The sequence below is a fragment of the Stigmatopora argus genome, chromosome 7, assembly GCF_051989625.1.
Source record: "Stigmatopora argus isolate UIUO_Sarg chromosome 7, RoL_Sarg_1.0, whole genome shotgun sequence".
In the NCBI taxonomy this organism is placed as follows: Eukaryota; Metazoa; Chordata; class Actinopteri; order Syngnathiformes; family Syngnathidae; genus Stigmatopora; species Stigmatopora argus.
This window is the reverse complement of record NC_135393.1, coordinates 6,963,911-6,986,326: the sequence shown is the minus strand read 5'-3', so window position 1 is coordinate 6,986,326 and position 22,416 is coordinate 6,963,911. Positions and strand designations below refer to the sequence as shown.

Here is a 22,416-nt window from a genome sequence, read left to right as displayed (position 1 = left end):
TATATAAGTGGTAGCTTCCTGGTAGTCTAGTAACTTATCTTTTCACAATTGGGGACATCAATTTGTGAATGAATTGAGATGAGAAATAATTAATTTTGCATACATGTATTTTTCAGGCTGACTATTGTGAAATACATTAGAAACATGTGGCATGTATCACTGTCAGGGTAAACAAGAAGGTAGGAAATTGTTCATTGTGGAAAAAAAGACTGGACAACATACAAATATGATAGTTTGGTTACATTTGATATATTTTAAATGTTTTTGATCACATTACATTTTAAGGGAACTCTTAAATATGAATGCCCTGCAAATAAGTGTTAAATTGCTTAATCCACATAGTCTGAATAAATCCTCTAATTTTGGGGTCGTTTCAACGGCTGCAGGTGTTGAACTTGGCAAAGAAACTTTCATCAATGCGTCCTCTTTTAATGTCAGGTCTGTTGCGTTTTTCGTATTCAGCGGTAATGCCGTTATCGTAGTCCAGCTCTTGGCGCAGTTCCTTCTTCTGTCGTTCCTGCTGCCTCTGCATAATAGTCGCAGTACGGGCCGCGTTGGCGCACCACCGAGCGTATTGTTGCTTATCTTTGATGCCCTCTATCTCGGTCATCGTCTTCTCTTGAACTTGAAGATTCCAGAACTTGTGCATTTGTTGGTAGCTCTCGGGACGTGGCCTCCTATCGTAGCTGTGGAGAATTCCAGGTACGCCGGCCTGACTCGGGCGAATCTCCCTGGGGTCTTCTCTGACTTCCCGGTCATGACGTTCCTTCTCTACAGCCATGGCCTGATTGAACTCGTTCATTTCCACAGCATTTTGTTTTCTTTTCTCCATCTCAATGTTTTCCAGTTGCATTGCTACGTTGTCGATATGCACTCTGAATTTGTCATGGTTCAACTTTTCCATCCGTTGGAGTTCTTTCTTTTCAGCTAGCTCCGTCTGTTGCTGGAGCAGCCACTCTCTGAGCTGTTCTTTTTGCCTTTGCGTTCGGTTTTCACTTCCCGGGTCCTCACCTGCCATTCCAGGGGGCATCATGTGCTCAAGTGGTTCTTCAGAGTCATCCCGGTTCAACCGCTCCTGAATGACACGCTGATATTGTTCCTTAAAGCTGCTCTTTTCCTGTGCACGTTTCTCCTTTTCTTCTTTGACATGAAGAAGGTACGCTTGCTTGCTGTTATGTAAAAACTGGGCCTCAAAAGAACTCTGCTCCAGTTTTTCGGCATCATTTATTTTTTTGTGGTCATCAAGCTGCTTCTCGAGGCCTTGTTTGTCGACCCCAATGGTTCTGAGTTTATCGTTAAAGATCCTCTCTTTTCTTTCTTGCTCGTTAATGCGACGTCTTTCTATATACGCCCTTTCGAAGCTAGAGCCTGTCCACATTTTGACGGATAAATGTAGATTCTGTCTTGAAGAGACAAGACTGTTTTACTAAAACTAACCAAGAGCAGACCAGTAGATTTCTGTAACTGTAGGCTCTGAAACACACACAGAAAACATACTAAGATTTCACATAACATGAATTTGTAATTAGTATTTGAAATAGCTTTCATTTTGTTGCATAGATTTGAATAAAAAAACACTTAAATATCAGACAGGGATAGCCCAAGTAAACATGAAATGCATTTTTATACATTATGCTGTATAATACCTCTTCCTATTCCCATTCATGAACTGAACTGCAGTATTTCTCTCTGCAGTATTGTAAAAAATGGTGTTAAGTATAGTAATAGTAATGGTAATAGTACAGTAATGTATTTAACTCACACCCACATCAACTGAAATGTCACTTATTACCTTCACAAATACAATCTAAAAGGCTATTTAATTGTTTAAAAGCCTTTTAGATTGCATTGAGTCCCTCATATTTTTGTCTCATCATAAGCAACATGTCGGTCATACATTCAAATCACTTTTTTAAAAAAAATGCCGCTGATACTTGATTATTTACCTTGACACACGTGGTTATAACTATAATTCCTCAGCCTCAAAAGCCCTTGTTTACAGTTTCATACTCAATAATCTTTTTTTAACTTAAATTAACTTGTTGCATCACCTCCAGGCTCAAGAAATCTCTATCATAGTGCTGAGTAAAAGAATGATATCAATCTTCCACAAAGTATTCTACCGTGTTCTATCTATCAAAGTATCAACCCAGCAGAACACTAACATCAGAAATGATTACCAATAATGATATCACAAAGCTTTTCAAAGTATTACATCACGAAGTGTAATAGTCCTAACACAGAACAAGGATGACATCATGCTATCAATAACAATTGAAAATGACCACTTTGGGAAAAGTTAATAACTAAAGACAATCATCTGTTGAGCTGAAAGTTATATTACACACTACATTCAAGATGTTTGCATGGTTTACCAGAAATATAAATATATATAAATAATCAAATAAGATATTGTTAAATAAATACTATGTATATATAGTCAGGCTTTTTTCTTTAAAAATGACCATGTATATTAAGGGTTTTTATTAAAAAATTACCATGTATAGTAAGGCTTTTTTATTTTAAAAAAACGACCATGTATAGTAAAGTGTTTTTCTTAAAAGACGACATAGTATAGTAAGGCTTTTTTTCTTAAAAAATGACATAGTATTGTAAGGCTTTTTTCTTTAAAAAAATGACATAGTATTGTAAGGCTTTTTTTCGTAAAAAACGACATAGTATAGTAAGGCTTTTTTCTTAAAAAACAAAATAGTATAGGCTTTTTTCTTTAAAGACGACATAGTATAGTAAGGCTTATTTTCTTTAAAAACGACACAGTATAGTAAGGCTTTTTTTTCTTTAAAAACGACATAGTATAGTATAGTAAGGCTTTTTATTTACAAAAAAGACCATTTATAGTAAGGCTTTTTTCTTAAAAAATGACCATGTATAGTAAGGCTTTTTTGTTTAAAAAAGACCATGTATAGTAGGGCTTTTTTTCTTAAAAAACGACATAGTATAGTTTGGCTTTTTTTCTTGAAAAACGACATAGTAGAGGAAGGCTTTTTCCCTAAAAAACGACATAGTATAGTATGGCTTTTCCCCCTAAAAAACGACATAGTATAGTATGGCTTTTTTCCTTTAAAAACGACATAGTATAGTATGGCTTTTTTTCTTAAAAAACGACATAGTATAGTAAGGCTTTTTTTCTTAAAAAACGACATAGTATAGTATGGCTTTTTCCCCCTAAAAAACGACATAGTATAGCATGGCTTTTTTTCTTGAAAAACGACATAGTAGAGGAAGGCTTTTTCCCTAAAAAACGACATAATATAGTATGGCTTTCCCCCCTAAAAAACGACATAGTATAGTATGGCTTTTTTCCTTTAAAAAACGACATAGTATAGTAAGGCTTTTTTTCCTAAAAAACGACATAGTATAGCATGGCTTTTTTTCTTGAAAAACGACATAGTAGAGGAAGCCTTTTTTTTCTTAAAAAAACGATATTGTATAGTAAGGCTTCTTTTCTTAAAAAATGACATAGTATAGTAAGGCTTTTTTTCTTTAAAAAATGACATAGGAAGTAAGGCTAAGGAGAGTCGGAGAATAAATCTGACTTCTGATTCTTCACCTTCTAGTTGTTGCTGTGGTCCACTGGCAAAATCATTGGGTCAGAACATGAGGTGGGAATCAGGAGTGAGTTCAATTCCACTCTTTGCAATTCTCAAATTGTTTATTGAGGTAATGAAAAGGATAAATACAACTTCCAACTTTACTGTGGTGCAGTGGCAAAGACAATGGGTCAGAACTTCAGGTGGACTCAAGTTCAAATCAGAAGTGAGTTTGATTCCACTCTTTGCAATTCTCAAATTGTTTATTGCGGTAATTAAAAGGATAAGTATAACTTCCAACCACATCATTTCAGAAGACACTGTGGTCCAGTGGCAAGAACAATGGGTTGAAATTGAAGTTGGACATAAGTTCAAATCTGGAGTGAGTTCAAGTCCACTCTTTGCAAATCTCAAATTGTTTATTGAGGTGATGAAAATGATAAATATAACTTCCAATCACATTATTTCAGAAGTCACTGTGGTCCAGTGGCAAAGACAATGGGTCAGACAGACCTCAAGTTAGTGAATTTGGCTGCCATGTGGGAGATGGGGTTCGAATCCTGCTCTCGTTTGACTAATCACTACACTAGTAGTTCAGTAAATGTGTAATCCTTTTCTCATTCAAATAAAGACTTAGTCATTTTTTTCAGCAAAACAATATTTCCGGTCAGCCTTCGGCTGACCGGAAGACAGTTGGGAGGGGGGGGTTCCTGGTGGTGTTCGACAGTCGGCCTGCGGCCGACTGCCGACACCATACAGTCGTTGACTGGTAACACCGGGACGTGAACCCTCGACACCCACGTCGCAGGCAGGTGACTAACCCACTACACCACGAGGCGGCCCGCCTATACATGATTGGAAGTTATATTTATCCTTTTCATTACCAAATAAACAATTTGAGAATTGCAAAGAGTGGAATTGAACTCACTCCTGATTTGAACTTGTGTCCAACTTAACTTTTGACCCATTGTCTTTGCCACTGGACCACAGTGACTTCTGAAATGATGTGATTGGAAGTCATATTCATCCTCTTCATTACCTCAATAAACAATTTGAGAATTGCAAAGAGTGGAACTGAACTTACTCCTGATTTGAACTTGTGTCCAACTTAAATTTTGACCCATTGTCTTTGCCACTGAACCACAGTGACTTCTGAAATGATGCGATTGGAAGTCATATTCATCCTCTTCATTACCTCAATAAACAATTTGAGAATTGCAAAGAGTGGAATTGAACTCAATCCTGATTGGAACTTGTGTCCACCTTAAATTTTGACCCATTGTCTTTGCCACTGGACCACAGTGACTTCTGAAATAATGCGATTGGAAGTCATATTCATCCTCTTCATTACCTCAATAAACAATTTGAGAATTGCAAAGAGTGGAATTGAACTCACTCCTGATTTGAACTTGTGTCCAACTTAAATTTTGACCCATTGTCCTTGCCACTGGACCACAGTGACTTCTGAAATAATGTGATTGGAAGTCATATTCATCCTCTTCATTACCTCAATAAACTATTTGAGAATTGCAATGAGTGGAATTGAACTCACTCCTGATTTGAACTTGTGTCCAACTTAAATTTTGACCCATTGTCTTTGCCACTGGACCACAGTGACTTCTGAGAGATGTGATTGGAAGTCATATTCATCCTCTTCATTACCTCAATAAACAATTTGAGAATTGCAAAGAGTGGAATTGAACACACTCCTGATTTGAACTTGTGTCCACCTTAAATTTTGACCCATTGTCTTTGCCAATGGACCACAGTGACTTGTGAAACAATGTGATTGGAAGTCATATTCATCCTCTTCATTACCTCAATAAACTATTTGAGAATTGCAATGAGTGGAATTGAACTCACTCCTGATTTGAACTTGTGTCCAACTTAAATTTTGACCCATTGTCTTTGCCACTGGACCACAGCGACTTCTGAGAGATGTGATTGGAAGTCATATTCATCCTCTTCATTACCTCAATAAACAATTTGAGAATTGCAAAGAGTGGAATTGAACACACTCCTGATTTGAACTTGTGTCCACCTTAAATTTTGACCCATTGTCTTTGCCAATGGACCACAGTGACTTCTGAAATGATGTGATTGGAAGTCATATTCATCCTCTTCATTACCTCAATAAACAATTTGAGAATTGCAAAGAGTGGAATTGAACACACTCCTGATTTGAGCTTGTGTCCACCTTAAATTTTGACCCATTGTCTTTGCCAATGGACCACAGTGACTTCTGAAATGATGTGATTGGAAGTCATATTCATCCTCTTCATTACCTCAATAAACAATTTGAGAATTGCAAAGAGTGGAATTGAACTCACTCCTGATTTGAACTTGTGTCCAACTTAAATTTTGACCCATTGTCTTTGCCACTGGACCACAGTGACTTCTGAAATAATGTGATTGGAAGTCATATTCATCCTCTTCATTACCTCAATAATCTATTTGAGAATTGCAACGAGTGGAATTGAACTCACTCCTGATTTGAACTTGTGTCCAACTTAAATTTTGACCCATTGTCTTTGCCACTCGACCACAGTGACTTCTGAAATGACGTGATTGGAAGTCATATTCATCCTCTTCATTACCTCAATAAACAATTTGAGAATTGCAAAGAGTGGAATTGAACTCACTCCTGATTTGAACTTATGTCCAACTTAAATTTTGACCCATTGTCTTTGCCAATGGACCACAGGGACTTCTGAACTGATGTGATTGGAAGTCATATTCATCCTCTTCATTACCTCAATAAACAATTTGAGAATTGCAAAGAGTGGAATTGAACTCACTCCTGATTTGAACTTGTGTCCAACTTAAATTTTGACCCATTGTCTTTGCCAATGGACCACAGTGACTTCTGAAATGGTGTGATTGGAAGTCATATTCATCCTCTTCATTACCTCAATAAACAATTTGAGAATTGCAAAGAGTGGAATTGAACACACTCCTGATTTGAACTTGTGTCCACCTTAAATTTTGACCCATTGTCTTTGCCAATGGACCACAGTGACTTCTGAAATTATGTGATTGGAAGTCATATTCATCCTCTTCATTACCTCAATAAACAATTTGAGAATTGCAAAGAGTGGAATTGAACTCACTCCTGATTTGAACTTGTGTCCAACTTAACTTTTGACCCATTGTCTTTGCCACTGGACCACAGTGACTTCTGAAACAATGTGATTGGAAGTCATATTCATCCTCTTCATTACCTCAATAAACTATTTGAGAATTGCAAAGAGTGGAATTGAACACACTCCTGATTTGAGCTTGTGTCCACCTTAAAATTTGACCCATTGTCTTTGCCAATGGACCACAGTGACTTCTAAAATGATGTGATTGGAAGTCATATTCATCCTCTTCATTACCTCAATAAACAATTTGAGAATTGCAAAGAGTGGAATTGAACTCACTCCTGATTTGAACTTATGTCCAACTTAAATTTTGACCCATTGTCTTTGCCACTGGACCACAGTGACTTCTGAAATAATGTGATTGGAAGTCATATTCATCCTCTTCATTACCTCAATAATCTATTTGAGAATTGCAACAAGTGGAATTGAACTCACTCCTGATTTGAACTTGTGTCCAACTTAAATTTTGACCCATTGTCTTTGCCACTCGACCACAGTGACTTCTGAAATGACGCGATTGGAAGTCATATTCATCCTCTTCATTACCTCAATAAACAATTTGAGAATTGCAAAGAGTGGAATTGAACTCACTCCTGATTTGAACTTATGTCCAACTTAAATTTTGACCCATTGTCTTTGCCAATGGACCACAGGGACTTCTGAACTGATGTGATTGGAAGTCATATTCATCCTCTTCATTACCTCAATAAACAATTTGAGAAATGCAAAGAGTGGAATTGAACTCACTCCTGATTGGAACTTGTGTCCACCTTAAATTTCAACCCATTGTCTTTGCCACTGGACGAACAACCATTCACGCTCACACTCATACCAAGGGGCAATTTAGAGTGTTCAACGACAACGAGCCTACCCTGCATGTTTCGGGCGGGGGGGGTTGAGGAAACCGGAGTACCTGCAGACCCGCACAAGCCTGTGTGAGAACATGTAAACTCCACACAGTGAGGACCCACCTGGGATCAAACCCCTGACCTCAAAACTGTGAGGCTGAGTTATGTTCAACAGTATTCGATAATATTTGGATAACTTCTCCAAAGAACAATGGGTAAATATTCCCAAGTGCCAGCTCCCCAGTGGTCCGAATCCAAACAATCGGGCCTTTGGGTCAATACAGGGTACATTCTAAAATGTTTTTACCCCTTGATGCATTTAATCACAATTTCAAAACATAATTTTAGGAACACTTGGTCTATCTTTTTTCTGTTATTTACAGTTGTTTGATTTTCATAAACAAAAAAAATAAAAAATGAGAAGGCAGCATCCTCTAAATCACATGTGTCAAAGTGGTGGCCCGGGGGCCAAATCTGGCCCGCCGCATCATTTTGTGTGGCCCGAGAAAGTAAATGATGAGTGCCAACTTTCTGTTTTATGATGAAATTCAAATGAAGATTGTAGATTATTTCCTGTGTTTCCTCATTTTAAATCAATAATTGCAAAAATGTGTACTAATTTGAATATCAAAAAATGATCTATCGATTAGCACGATCGAGAAAGCTGTCAATTTATTAATCGATTAATTTTGGCAGCCTAGTTGGAAGACATAACGGCCCTCCGGATGTAATCGAAACTACCATGTGGCCCGCGACAAAAAATGAGTTTGACAACCTTGCTCTAAATACTGGCTAGATAAATAGACTGTACAAATGTTACAGAATTAAAAACTAATTACACTCTAAATTGCCCCGGATACGAGTGTGAATGTAAATGGTTGTCCGTATCCTTGTTCAGCTGCGATTGGCTGGCCACTGATTTAGGGTTTCCCCCTGGCTGGTGCCCATAGTTAGGTGAGATAGGCTCTAGCACCCCCTGCGATTCTTGTGAGGATAAGCGGTTCAAAAAATGAATGAGTGAATGCAAGCATTTCATTCTATATTTGATGGTAATTTGTACACGTTTCTGCTGTAAATCTTGGATACCCCTATTCCTCAATAATTATTTTTTTTTAAAGTACAACTTTATTCTTTATTCTTATAGATACCTTTGTCTTCATGATTCTTCGAACATTTGAGCATAAAGAACAATTTGGCTGTGCCGTCAGCTTTTGTACTTGGTACAAGTTGGTTTACAATTATTGTAAATCAATTACATGTTTTGGTTACTCTCAGTAAATAAACACGTGCAGAGAGACAGCTTCTAGCTGGAAGAGTGAAAGTATGCTTTTTTTGGCAACAACACATTCTCATTTTGATCCAGATTTTGACCCATGTAACAAATACCAGTTCATTCTTTTTCTATAGCCTTTAACTTCTGTGACTTGTGCTTGCAATGTTCTGCAGACAGTTTTATATTAACCAAAATAAGACGTCACTGTGTACGTAAGAGTCAGTGATCCTTAACAGCCCTTTGACTCGAAATATTTAAATAAAATATTTATTATTTATTTATGTTATTGTTTTAATGTCAACCTTTTGATGACAAACTGCTTCACAGCCGAGACAAAATATAAAATTGCATTATGCAGTCTTCACTTTACCTCCATGATTATGGAATAATAGAGAAACCCAAAGCCATGCAAGTATGTGGAAAGTATGCAAACGTCACACTGGTTAAACAGAGTGAGGGTGGTGTACAGAATTGTCCAAAAGTAAACAGATTAGTCTCCTTTATTCAAGGTCATCTAATTGCTTGATATACTTTCAATTTTATGGTTTAGTCTAGTAGGTTTTCCCACCAGAAGTATTGAAGTATAGTGTACTGAAACCTACACTATGAGCAAAAAAAACATAATTTTCAAATGCTCATGTGGTGTGAGAAAATGACCTGTTAATAATCAGCTGTGAAGAGGGCAGAAGAGTTACTATCCTTGAATGGATGCTTCAGACTATGCGTTCCATCCACTGCCTCAAACACCAGATCGGACAGCGGGGGACAAGGGGGGAGGAAGAGGGAGGGAATATTGCCACTGTGCTCCAAGTTAAGTTTGATTTAAAAACTGACCTCGTCCTCTTCTTCTGAGTCTTCCAATGACTTCAGTGGACACGGGTCGTTCGCAGACCACAGAAGACTTTTTAAGTTAATAAAAGTGCTATCTGGACTTTGTCTCATCATGGATGTCGAAATGAAGAAATACTCTGAGAGTGTTTATTCAGATACAAATGAAAGTTTCACTCGTGACTCTTTTTTGAGACGTATTCGTAACTGCATCTCGGCCAACTCTCGCACTGAGCTGATTCAACTTCTTAAACTTGCGGGACCAGTGGTAAGTCAGTCCAAAAACACAAATACATCACCTGCAGCTTTTCTTGTGTAACCCTTAATGCTCAGCCGTTAGGCTGGATTGATTTTTTTTCATGTGTTCTCTTTAGAATTATACTGTGTATTTAAATATTCATGTACTAGTATACAGTCATCAGATATTATTTCTTTTTTTTGCGTCTTAAATTTGAACACTGTGTCATAGTTTAAAATAATCTGTTTGCTTTATTCCTTTCATTTTCAATTGTTGATCAAAACAAGAAAATGGAGACAAAGATTAAATGATGTCATTTGTTTTAAAATTACTGGTGGAAAATTTAAATTTGATTGTCATATTTACGTAACTCCATGAGTTACGTAAACAGTATGTTCGGTTTTATAACTAAATAGCTTGATAGTTGCCATTCATTCATTCATTTTCTCAACCGCTTATACTCACAAGGGTCGCGGGGGGTGCTGGAGCCTATCCTAGCATTGTTTTTCTTTTTGTCATGGTCTCTTCCTGTGCTACAGTAATACCCAGTTGTTAATATTTTCCTTCTATGAAATGCTGTTCCTTACAAGAAAGACTAGATGGTCTTAGTTTGAATTTTGGGTTGTGAACTTCTGAATGAATGAATAAACGCTGTTGATGTCATTGCGCAGTTGTACAAAATATTTGCATTTTCTCTCTGTACCTGCGTGGGTTTTCTACCCATACAAAAAGAATGCCTGGTTGAATGAAAACTCAAAATTCTCAGTTGTGAATCAGCGTGTGAATGGTTGTTTACCCCTTGGGTCAGGGGTGGGCAAACCGGTCCTCGAGGGCCACTGTGGGTGCAGGTTTTTGTTCCAACCGATCCAACACAGACAGTTCATCCAATGAGGTTTGTGCTGGAACAAGAAGCACCTGACTGCAATCCACTGATTGCACTTCTAAGATACCAGATTGGTAGAAAGGTTTTCTCTTACAAGTTGGAACGAAAACCCACTCCCACTGCGGCCCATTGTGGAATAGTTTGCCCAACCCCTGCCTTGGAGGATTCTTTGTCCCCCTGCAATTGGCTGGCAACTACAAGTCGTTCAAATATGAATACAAAATGAGAATATTCTCAAAGAGCTTCTGTAGGACCCAAGAACCACTGCACCATCACCAAGGCTACAAATAAAAACATGTTGATGAAGTCAGTTTTGTTTGACCTTATATTTGAAAGACATAATTTAATTGGTTGTATAAAAGAGTTGTTATTTGCCTTCCCACACGTAGTTTCCCTACTAAAACTGCTACCATTCCTCCCCGAAGCCATTCGTTGATTGGATTGGATTGGATTGGATAACTTTATTCATCCCGTATTCGGGAAAGTTCGTTGTCACAGTAGCAAGAGGGTGAGGATGCAGACATAGGAAAGGCATTTTAGACATAAATAGATAGGTAATAAATAGGTTAATTAATAAATAAATACATGAATAAATATATAAATAAATAAGCGTGTTGCTGATATATATATATATATACATATTTTGGAAAGTTCTCATTTAATGCTACCTGTTGTGTGTTGTATGATATCATCATGCCTTTGAATAAAAACAAGATAAAGCAAGTGAAAGTTTTGTGTTTGTTTTTCTGCTCCAGATCATTTCCCAGATGATGATCTTCATGATCAGCATTGTCAGCATGGTGTTCTGTGGTCATCTGGGGAAAACAGAACTTGCAGCCGTATCATTATCAATTGCGGTAAGTACATCTTTATCAAACGACTGCAGGTTATGTCCACAAAAGGCACAGTTTGACTGTTTTCAACTAAGTTTTTTTGGGGGGGAAAGTGAATTTCTTAGAATCATACTCATCGAAGTCAATTTTCGTGGTCCATTATCTAAAAGTAAGGGACTTAACTGCCCAACCAAATTAGCTGTAAGACAGTCTAGAAGGCAAAACCCAAAGTCAAACAAAAGCCATTTATTACTACTTTAGAGTATATGTGTGTATATATATATATATATATATATATATATATATATATATATATATATATATATATATATATATATATATACATATATATATATGTGTATATATATAAATATATATATATTATTTATATATTTATACATATATATATTTAACAAAACGAAAAAAAACACGCCATTTAAAAAAATCTAGCCTCCAAGAGGATACTAAAAAAAATCTAGAATATGACAAGACAAAAAAACATTAAATTTAGCTCATCGCCAAATCAGAAATTGTTAACCTTTCATTAATAATGTATTGTCAATCAATACTTTCATGGCTTTGACACCATATTCCTACTTTTTAGACTAGCATTACAGTGAATTTTCCAAGAATGGCAGCTACAGTTACACCTGAAATTAAAAAAAAAAAACATGTACCGTATTCTTTGATCATAAGGCACACATCAATGAACGAAATTATTTTCATATATATAAGGGCACATTACTGTATTTGTCATTCGTTCTTTATCTCTTAAAATTCTATTGTTGTTTCAATTATTTGTATTTTTTATTTATTTATTTAAGACTTTGAATTTTAAATATCTTAATCACTTTACTCCGGCAATATAATACACTTATGCTCTATTCAAGGTAACTAAGCATAACCACATAATTCAGACTAAAGGCACACTGGATTATGAGGTGTGTTATCAGTTTGGGGAAAAATAAAACATTTTAAGTGGGATTTATAGCTCGAAAAAATACATTTTTCATTAGACCTGGGTAATTGGCACAGATGATGCAATCAATGGGGGAAATGAAAACAGATATCTGAAAATACATGATGAGCAAACGAGTGAGAAGTGGACTGAAAAGTATATCTTTTATGGACATCCTTACCCAAATTTGAACTGGGATGACAGAGCATCTCTGTTGTTATATTCCATTGACATTTTCTCTTTAACTGCAGGTGGTTAACGTGACTGGTCTATCCATTGGAATCGGGTTGTCATCAACATGTGATACTCTCATATCTCAGGTAGGGAGTCTAATAATAAAAGTGCAAAATGAACCTTTCATTTTAACATTCATGTATCCCAACCAGATGGTGTGTGTTCTTTTAGACTTTTTTGAAACTTTTAATTCTCATCTGTCTTTTGTGTAGACCTATGGGAGCGGAAACCTAAAGCGTGTTGGGGTGATCCTTCAGAGGGCTGTTCTGATTCTATTGCTGGCTTGTTTTCCTTGCTGGGCTGTTCTCATTAATACTGAACCACTTTTAATTGTAGCCAAACAGGGCTTCGAGGTTGCCAGGTAATTCATCATTCAACCGTTAACATCTTAGGCACAACGTTTTTGCTATAAAAATTATTCCGCATATTCTGCAATTGTAAGTATTATTAATACATTAAGTGCAGCGCGGGGGGCAGTGTTTAGCACATCAGCCTCACAGTTTTTAGTTGGAGGGTTCAAGCCGCGGTGCGTCCCGACCTCCCTGTGTGGAGTTTGCATGTCCTCCCCGTGGCTATGTGGGTTTCTCCGGGTACTCCATTTTCCTCAAACATCCCCAAAATATACATGATAGGCTGGTTGAATACTCTAAATTGTCCCTAAGTATGAGTGTGAGCATAAATGGTTGTTCATCTTATTGTGCCCCCCACCTACTACCCATAGTTGGCTGGGATTGGCTTCAGCACCCCCGTCACATTTGTGAGAATTAGCAGTGTAGAACATGAATGAATGAATAATACATTACGACTGGACATCTTAACACATTAAATTGAATTTTGCTCTCTAATTGATAAATGCAGTTAATAAACATCCGAGTACGTTTCTGAACAAATTCAGTTAAGAAAAAAGTCCCTCAATTTAAAGCGAAATTCACCATCAGTTTAAGTCCTCTATTACAGCGGTTCCCAAACACCGATCCATGGACCGGTACCGGTCCGCCGTGTGCGGTCGATTGGTCGCCGGTCTTTTGGTCGCCGTCTTTTGGTCGCCGGTCTTTTGGTCGCGGTCTTTTGGTCGCCCGGACCGCGACAATGGGCGACCAAAAGACCGGCAACCAAAAGACCGACGACCAAAAGACCGGCGACAAAACAAGGTAAAACAAGACGGTCTACGCATCAATAAAAGCCAACAATGGCCATGAGCAGTTTCACTGAGCCGACGTGTGAGTGTATAAGAGTTTGTATGTACATGAGTTGTCCCCTTAGGAAGGTACGTCCGTCAGGGTCTTAGCAAGTTCTCCAACAAAAAACAATAAAAGTCCGGGAAATTTGGAGCTTTTCTTTAGCCTAATAATTAATAGGCCATTAAGTATGACTAAATAGTAATTGGCAGTTTGTATTTAGGGAATTTGAGGAACGATTTAAATGGTAATTATCAATAACCTTCCGGGCGACCAAAAGACCGGCGACCAATCCACCGTGTACCCCGGTCCGCGAGCCACCTAGTGCCGATCCGTCAGAGTAAAACATATTAACGTTTTCAATCTCGCCCTCCTACTTGAAATGAGAAAAGTTGTTATAATAATGATAATGAATAATTGCTATTATGCTTGGGATTTTTTTGCCATCATGGGTGTCGTTCGTGTACCACATGTCTTAAGTTGTCGAAAGCAGTGAGAAAAGGTTGGGGATCGCTGCTCTATTAAACAGTATACTAAAGTATAGTGTTTAGTATAGTCAACATATATATATATATATATATATATATATATATATATATATATATATATATATATATATATATATATATACATACATATATAAACGTCTGTAGTAAATTACTTACAAATTCTGTTTTTGTGCACAATGTAGTACTACCAATGAGAGAAAAAAAAGTTATCACAATTATCATTATTATTACTACCGCTTCACTAAAAACACTGTTCTGAAAAAGAAATAATTAGACTTCCCAGGTATAAATAAAAAAAGAAAGAAAAAGAACTGTTATGTACAGGATATTAATGTGTTCATCTGTTTCAAACACTAATTTCACCTATTTTTGTGCACTTTGTAGTTTGTCTCAACGTTATGTGAAGTTTGCCATGCCCGCTTTGCCGGTGAGTTCATTTTGTTTTAGTGTGCATGGTATACAAACATTGATAACACAATAATTGAATACTTATCTTAACATTGCCATAAGACTCCTAATAATGACAGGACACCTGTCGTCAATATGAATGAATGAATGCATATTCTAGACGTTATTAGGTGTAGAACACAGCATGATTAAGTACAATATGGTGTGATTTTATGTGTAATATTATGACTTCTCCCTTCAGGCAGCATTTATGTACCAGCTGCTCGGGAGATACCTACAGAACCAGGTGCTCGGTAGCAACACAATATCATTGATATGAAAGTTGATCATATGTATAAATAGCAAGTATATGAATACCAGTGTGGATGTCTTTTTTTTTTGCAGGGAATTATTTGGCCTCAGGTCATTTGTGGAGCAATTGGAAACATTTTAAATGCCATTACCAATTATGTCTTTCTCCATGTTCTGCATTTAGGAGTGGCGTAAGTTTTACTGAATGTTTTTTTTTTAAATTGGGAATTTCATATTGGAAAACAAAGATAGTCTAAACTTTGTTTTGTCAATACAGTGAAAGAAAACAATTATTCTGCTAAAGAAAGCTATTTCTGGTATTAGATCACATGTTAAATGCGTATGCGGTCGATTGGTCGCCGGTCTTTTGGTCGCCGGTCTTTTGGTCGCGGTCTTTTGGTCGCCCCGACCGCGTCAACGAGCGACCAAAAGACCGGCGACCAAAAGACCGACGACCAAAAGACCGGCGACAAAACAAGGTAAAACAACACGGTCTACACATCAATAAAAGCCAACAATGGCCATGAGCAGTTTCACTGAGCCGACGTGTGAGTGTATAAGAGTTTGTATGTACATGCGTTGTCCCTTTAAGAAGCTACGTCAGTCTGCGTCTTAACAAGTTCTCCAACAAAAAACAATAAAAGTCCGGGAAATTTGGAGCTTTTCTTTAGCCTAATAATTAATAGGGCATTAAGTATGACTAAATAATAATTTGCAGTTTGTATTTAGGGAATTTGAGCCACGATTTAAATGGTAATTATCAATAACCTTCCGGGCGACCAAAAGACCGGCGACCAAAAGATTGGCGACCAAAAGACCAGCGACCAATCGACCGTGTACCGTTAAATGTGATGTGGAAAAAAAGTCTTTAACAAATGTTCAAAAGAGTTTTTTTGCTGTGTTTTAATTATTCTGTTTGTCTTTGCTCAAGTGGATCTGCTGCAGCCAATTCAATCTCACAATATGTGTTGGCTGTGTCTTTATTTGTTTATATTGTCTGGAAGGGGTTACACAAGCCCACGTGGGGAGGTCAGTTGCTCTCTCACTCACTTTAAAGGTTATGATGAATGAATGATTAGTTTTTTCTTTGTTACCCATTTTCCACTCTCAATTTATTTGAAGTCACAACGTGTATGTGGTGACGATCCAATGTGTAATGTTTTAACAAAAATGTTGGTACTCTGTAACTCAATAATGTGAAAGGGTGACGATGACTATGAAAAATGACTACACATTAGTATAATTTGGCTTGAGAGTGTTTACTATAGATTATTTATTACATACATTAAGAGGTTATATTCTGGATTTATTCATTCGAATACATTTCGGTACTCCCCGTCAACTAATTGGATGTCCTACTTATCCCATAAAGATTACATAACATGAGAGATGTCTTGTAAAGGTGATGTGTCGATGTTTTTTGAAAATTGTTTCACTGACTGATCTTTGGTCCACAGGCTGGACAAGCGAATGTTTACAAGAGTGGGGACCCTTTATCAAGTTGGCCATTCCCAGCATGCTCATGCTTTGTCTGGAATGGTGGCTCTTTGAAGTGGGAGGATTCATTGCTGGTATAATTAGTGAAGCTGAATTGGGAGCTCAGTCCATTGCCTATCAGCTGACTGTTATAGCTTACATGGTAAGCAATGTTATAAAATTGTGAGGAAAAAGTGAGAGGGGGTGGGGGGTTCTGAATGTATGTGTGGGAGGCTTTTCCTCTTTTTTATTTCCTTAATGCTATCAATAGTTTAGTGACGTTACCGACAGAGTTGACACAGACCAAATTAACTTCAGCTGCCATTGTGTTACCAAAACTTAACGGGTCATCATTATATTATTAACGTCGTTTAACTTTAACAGCATGGAAATGAGATATGGGGTGCATTTATGTACATTTGAGATGACTTCCGATGGCCGTTAGCCATTTTTATCCCAAATTTTAGGGGGCCAAATGGGAAAGGCATAGTCACTTGTACATAACATAACTTTTCTGTCAAAAGGATGTACTTTGATTCCAACCAATTTTCAACTTGGTTTAACATAAATGCCAGAAATGCAGTAATTATTCTGCAAAAGACTATTCGTATCAGTTTACCAAAATCCAGATAGCTCAAGTAATCCTGGGATTGAAGGGTAAGGTATTCGATTACAGGTTACGGCTGCCCACCGTCAAAGTGCCCTTGCGCAAGGCACTGAACCCTAATTGGCCCCCAGTGGGTTTGCAGTGCTTTGCACGGCAGCATCACCATTAGTATGTGAATGGGTATGTGAACGGGTGCTAGTGTAAAGCGCTTTGGGCATGGTAAAAACTTCCAGATAAATGCGCTGTATAAGTATTCCCTGTTTTTATGTGGTTTCTATGAGGCGAACCATATTGTACTGACAATGCACATGCTTTAGATCAGGGGTGTTAGACTCGGGTTGGTTCGTGGGCCGCTTTAACGTCAACTTGATTTCACGTGGGCCGGACCATTTTAGATATAATATTTAGATTTTTTTTAATAAATGGATTAAAAGAACTGGATTAAAATCCCTGAATATTCATTTTTTATAGATCTAAAACAATGTTTATTTCAGCTTTTTTTATATATTTTTAGATTTTACAAAATGATTTTTGAACTAAAAACAAAGAAAAAAATGATTACAAAATTACAATTATTGATTTAAAAGGGGGAAAATCAGGAAATTTAATATATATCTATACTCTTCATTTTAATTTGATCTTAAAACAGAAAGTCGGCACTCATGATTTACTTTCCCGGGCCACACAAAATGATGTGGCGGGCCAGATTTGGCCCCCGGGCCACCACTTTGACACGGGCTTTAGATGATGGTTGCGCAGAAAATGTAATTGTAACAGTTTTATGATTAATTTTATTTTTATACGATGGCAGTTTTGTTCTCATCTCACGTTCGGAACTGCTTTATCCTCATCAGTGTGATAGTGGAATCTCAATGGTATGAAAGAGAATTTAATCTCAAATGGAATGGCCAACATTAGTATTATTATCAGAAGGCAACCAAGGAAACAAATTGGATGCATGCAAAATAACATTATTTTTCAAGTGGTATGATTTGTTGGTTATTTCAAGTACATTTATCACCAGTTTGTGATCACTCACGGTTGAAAAAAATGCTTAACATTCAACATTTTGACAACTCCCTGATATAATTAGTGTCACTTAATTCTGAATGAGCCTTAAGTGATTATATACATTTTACCATTGCAGTTCCCAATGGGAATTTCTTCTGCTGCTAGCGTTCGAGTTGGGAATTCTCTTGGTGCAGGAAACACTGAGGCAGCCAAGCTGTCTAGCAAAATTGCCATCATATGTGCATGTAAGAACCCCTTTTCTGGTTGGCTCTTGCAAATTTTAAAACATAACAGTAAGCTTGCATTTGTTAAACTACAAGGATAGTGAAGAAATAAAAAAACTCCACACTGCTAAATTCTGCATGTAGTTTGTGTTCCATAATGGGAATAAATCACAGTTTGAAAGTAACCAGCCAAAGCAACCTTTATTCAGATCTAACTACTCTGATTGCTAGTAGGCTTCTCGCGATGTAATGCCTAGAAGCATCTGACATGAAATATAAATAATTAAAAAAAAAATACATTGTTACTAGAATAAAAATGTAGTTACACATGCAGTGACGCGCTCACCGTCAGTGTTAATTTTAACAAGGATAACATCTTATGCTGAAATGTATACTTGGAATTTGAGACTTTTTATGGTGGTGGGCGTGTAATTCTTCCTGGGGTTTGGGGGGGCGCAACAGAAAATTTAAATGAGAAGCAGTACATTAACGTGATGTGTTACTATTTCTGTTGATCTCTTTCATTTCAGTCATAGTGGCCTTTATAATTGGAACTTGCATCACCCTTGCCAAGAAAGTCATTGGCTACATTTTTACTTCCGAACAGTGAGTTTTACCTAACCGTGATATATATTTAAATTTGAAATAACCCCTTTTTGAACATCAACGCTGACAAAAAAAACGCATATTCTGTTCTTTCAACAGAGACATTTTGCAAAGGGCTTCTGAGGTCTTGATCGTTTTCGTCTTCATGCATTTATCAGACGCTATTGCGGTGAGAAAAGAAAATTATGTCACATTTTGGACAACATTAAATTATATTTGTAAAAACCTGTAAAAATGACTACAGGGAGTGAGTGGAGGTGTCATCCGAGGGGTTGGAAAACAAAAGGTTGGTGCTTTATGTAACCTGATTGGACACTACTTCATTGGTTTCCCCATTGGCGTGGCCTTAACATTTGCGGCAAAAATGGGTATTTTAGGTAAGAATCAACCGTTACCATGGAATTCTGGGTTCTGTCGTCAAAAATGTTAATGGTGTTTCTTTTAACAGGACTCTGGATAGGACTTACCCTCTGTGTGTTCTTGCAAGCTAGTTTCTTCCTTGTATATTTGTACAAGCTTGATTGGAAAAGGGCTGCAGAAAAGGTGCGTTGCTAAGCAACCTGAAAACACAAATGTGACGTAATTAAATGACGTCCGTTTTGTCGTACTTGAATGTCTCTGGTCAGGCTCAAATTAGATCAGGAGTCAAAGTCAGCGTTCAAGACACAAACAAGATGGAAGACTGTAAGTCAGGCAAGTCCACGTTCGAAAACTAGTAGTGGGAATTCAAATTATAATTATCTTATTATGATAAACCATTGCTCACATTTATCTTAGCCTCACAGAAATACTATTTTTACTTTAATCATAACCTTAATATTACAATACTACACAGACACACACACACAAACATATTATATATATTTTTATTCCTCTCAATTTTTACCAACAAATAAGACGCATGGTAATCAGTAAGGAAACAGCTAGGCTAACAAATACACTACCAAATGTATTTTGCTTCTTATTTACACAAATCAGCCCCGCAACCTTTTTGATGAAAAGCGATATAGAAAATGAATAATGAATTTACAAAAAGTAAAATAATTCAAATTAAAAACTTAAATTCATTCATTAGATTGCAACTGCATGTGTGTGCTTGACATTCAATGTAACAATACAGTGTACTATAGTGTTACCATTATATAGTGCTCACGACACTGCATTTTTATCATAAGGGAATTGTATCTGTTATTAACTAAAGTTATGTTCTGAATTACTTAGACTCAAACAGCAAGGAAGTCACAGTTCCTTCCACGATACCAAAGAATGAGAGCACTTTGGAGGACCAAAAGATTCCAAGCCAGGATGAGAATGCAGCCACCATAGTTGGAGATGTTCTTACAGTCACACAGCTGCTTGTGCGGCGTGGTTTGATATTACTTCTCTGTGTAGTCATCTTAATAGCAGGAATTTTTGCCAGCCACTTTTTTGTCAAAATGTTAAAATGAATTTTTGGTTGTTTTGTAACTGAGAGTGAAAGTAAAGACTTCAGGAGCCAGTAGGACTTCCTAATTAGCCTCTTGTAAAATAAATGGCTGGTATTAGGTATTCAGTAAAATCATTATGATTAGACTGTTATCGTACATAACTCAACATGCAATGTATTTAGTAATGTAAACACAAAAGTTTTACAAAGTGTTCTACTAACTTAACTACTCTACATTGACTTTGTTTTACTTGTTATTACAATTTAAGAAACTATAACTCAGTTAAATTCAATTATATGTTTATATTAAGTGAACATACCTTGACAGCATAGTTTAACATAACTAGCACATATCAATGTATTTAAGTAAAAAATGAATGTATTCAATATAAAAATGTTTTATTGCTTATCGAATAAAGCACCTGTGTCTTACACTGAAATTGGTTTGTGAAGAGCAATGACACAAGCGCATGTAACGTATTTTCTGGACTATAAGTCCCATTTTTTCCTAGTTTGGCTGAGCCTGCGACTTATATATATCTTATATTTTTTCACTCTGGCTGCTATGTTGTATTTAGGTAATCATCCTGAAAAAAATAAATATGTTGCATTGACAGGCAGCTGTTTTTTCTGTTGTTCTTTATTTTAGTAATAGTTTAATCTACAAAGCTTATTCTTAGTTTCTGATAAATTATAATGATTTTCCCATCATTGTACAATTTTGGTTATATATATATATATATATATATATACATATACGTATATGTATATATATATAGAATATAAATATATATATATATATTTTATATATATATATATATATATATATATATATATATATATATATATATATATATATGAGCACTGTCAGAATAAGGAGCGTAAACAATGTCCCAAAAAAGTAAACATGGAAGATTAATATGAGACAAGATTGCACCCTAGCAATGTTTTTAACCCGATTAAACTGCACCCTCGGTTTCAGCACCATGGAAAGCACCTGTCATTTACATGCATTGTGTAGTCTATGAAAATACAATCCATTAGTAATTGCTAAAATTTCTAACTGGAAGAAGGGCAATCTTTATTGGTCTGTCTGTAGTTACTTGTGCACTATGTGATGAAAGCTTTAAATCTCATGATACTTATATAATGACAATAAAAGCATTCAATTCAATTAAATCTGAGTTCCTCAGGGAGCTTGGTACGGTAGAGGCCTGCCAAGCACTTTAAGGGGGGTCAGACTGCAAGTTTAAAAAGGTGGAATGACAAATACAAGATACAAAGTAAGCTTTGTTTTCTATTCTGACTCTTTCAATGTCTTCTGCAGTCTAAGTCATTTTCATCAATAAATGTGGCAAAAAGAGTTATGTTAAATTGAAATATTCACAAGATGATTTTTTTTATCTTACAGCATGTGTTGGCTTTGGTGTTACTAGTGTATATTATCTGGATGGGAGTGCTCAAGGTCAAATGGAGAGGTCAGTTTTTCACTCACCTTAAACCTTCATTTTCCTCTTGACTTGTGTTGGTATTTCCAGTATATTTGTAGCGAAAGAGCAATCTTTAAAAAAAATAAAAATGGTGTAGCAAAATACTGCAACAAATGAGACAGATGATGGTGAGAAATGTTTGCCTGTCAAGAAATACTACAAGTTAACAAAATTTGCATCAGGTATGTTCAACCGTATTATTACACATAAAGATTATTTCCTGGTTAAATGTTTAGTCATGTTTAAGAAATATGTGAGAAAACCAAAATCAAGGGCGAAAAAGTGAATACTAATAGGTGATGAATTTGATATAGGAATGAATGAATGAAAGGAAAGTTTTCATTCATTTGCACAGGAGGACTTAGCCAATGATGACACTCGATTTCAGATGTGAGCACTTT

At 36.5% G+C, this 22,416-nt stretch overlaps 2 protein-coding genes across 3 annotated transcripts; one reads left to right on the top strand and one right to left on the bottom strand.

Annotated features, from left to right (window-relative positions):
- Positions 1-188: 188 nt before the first annotated feature.
- On the bottom strand, positions 189-22,084 carry LOC144077512 (RIB43A-like with coiled-coils protein 2). 2 transcript variants are annotated; one of them, XM_077605301.1, is made up of 3 exons: positions 22,021-22,084; positions 19,567-19,659; positions 189-1,496 (listed from the first exon to the last, which is right to left on the bottom strand). In XM_077605301.1, the coding sequence occupies exon 3, from the start codon at positions 1,376-1,378 to the stop codon at positions 374-376; it is 1,005 nt and encodes a 334-aa protein (XP_077461427.1). In that variant the 5' UTR covers positions 1,379-1,496; positions 19,567-19,659; positions 22,021-22,084; the 3' UTR covers positions 189-373. The 2 variants fall into 2 exon arrangements, with proteins under 2 accessions (XP_077461427.1, XP_077461426.1); XM_077605300.1 differs by lacking the exons at positions 19,567-19,659; positions 22,021-22,084 and adding an exon at positions 1,947-2,091 and having other exon boundaries at positions 189-1,473.
- On the top strand, positions 9,701-21,139 carry LOC144077513 (multidrug and toxin extrusion protein 1-like). The gene is made up of 16 exons (XM_077605302.1): positions 9,701-9,911; positions 11,520-11,621; positions 12,807-12,875; positions 13,002-13,150; positions 14,861-14,903; positions 15,126-15,170; positions 15,269-15,366; positions 16,107-16,204; positions 16,633-16,814; positions 18,406-18,514; positions 19,024-19,099; positions 19,199-19,268; positions 19,344-19,476; positions 19,548-19,642; positions 19,726-19,792; positions 20,321-21,139. Exons 1-16 carry the CDS (start codon positions 9,759-9,761, stop codon positions 20,545-20,547), a joined length of 1,716 nt encoding a protein of 571 aa, XP_077461428.1. The 5' UTR covers positions 9,701-9,758; the 3' UTR covers positions 20,548-21,139.
- Positions 22,085-22,416: the final 332 nt, after the last annotated feature.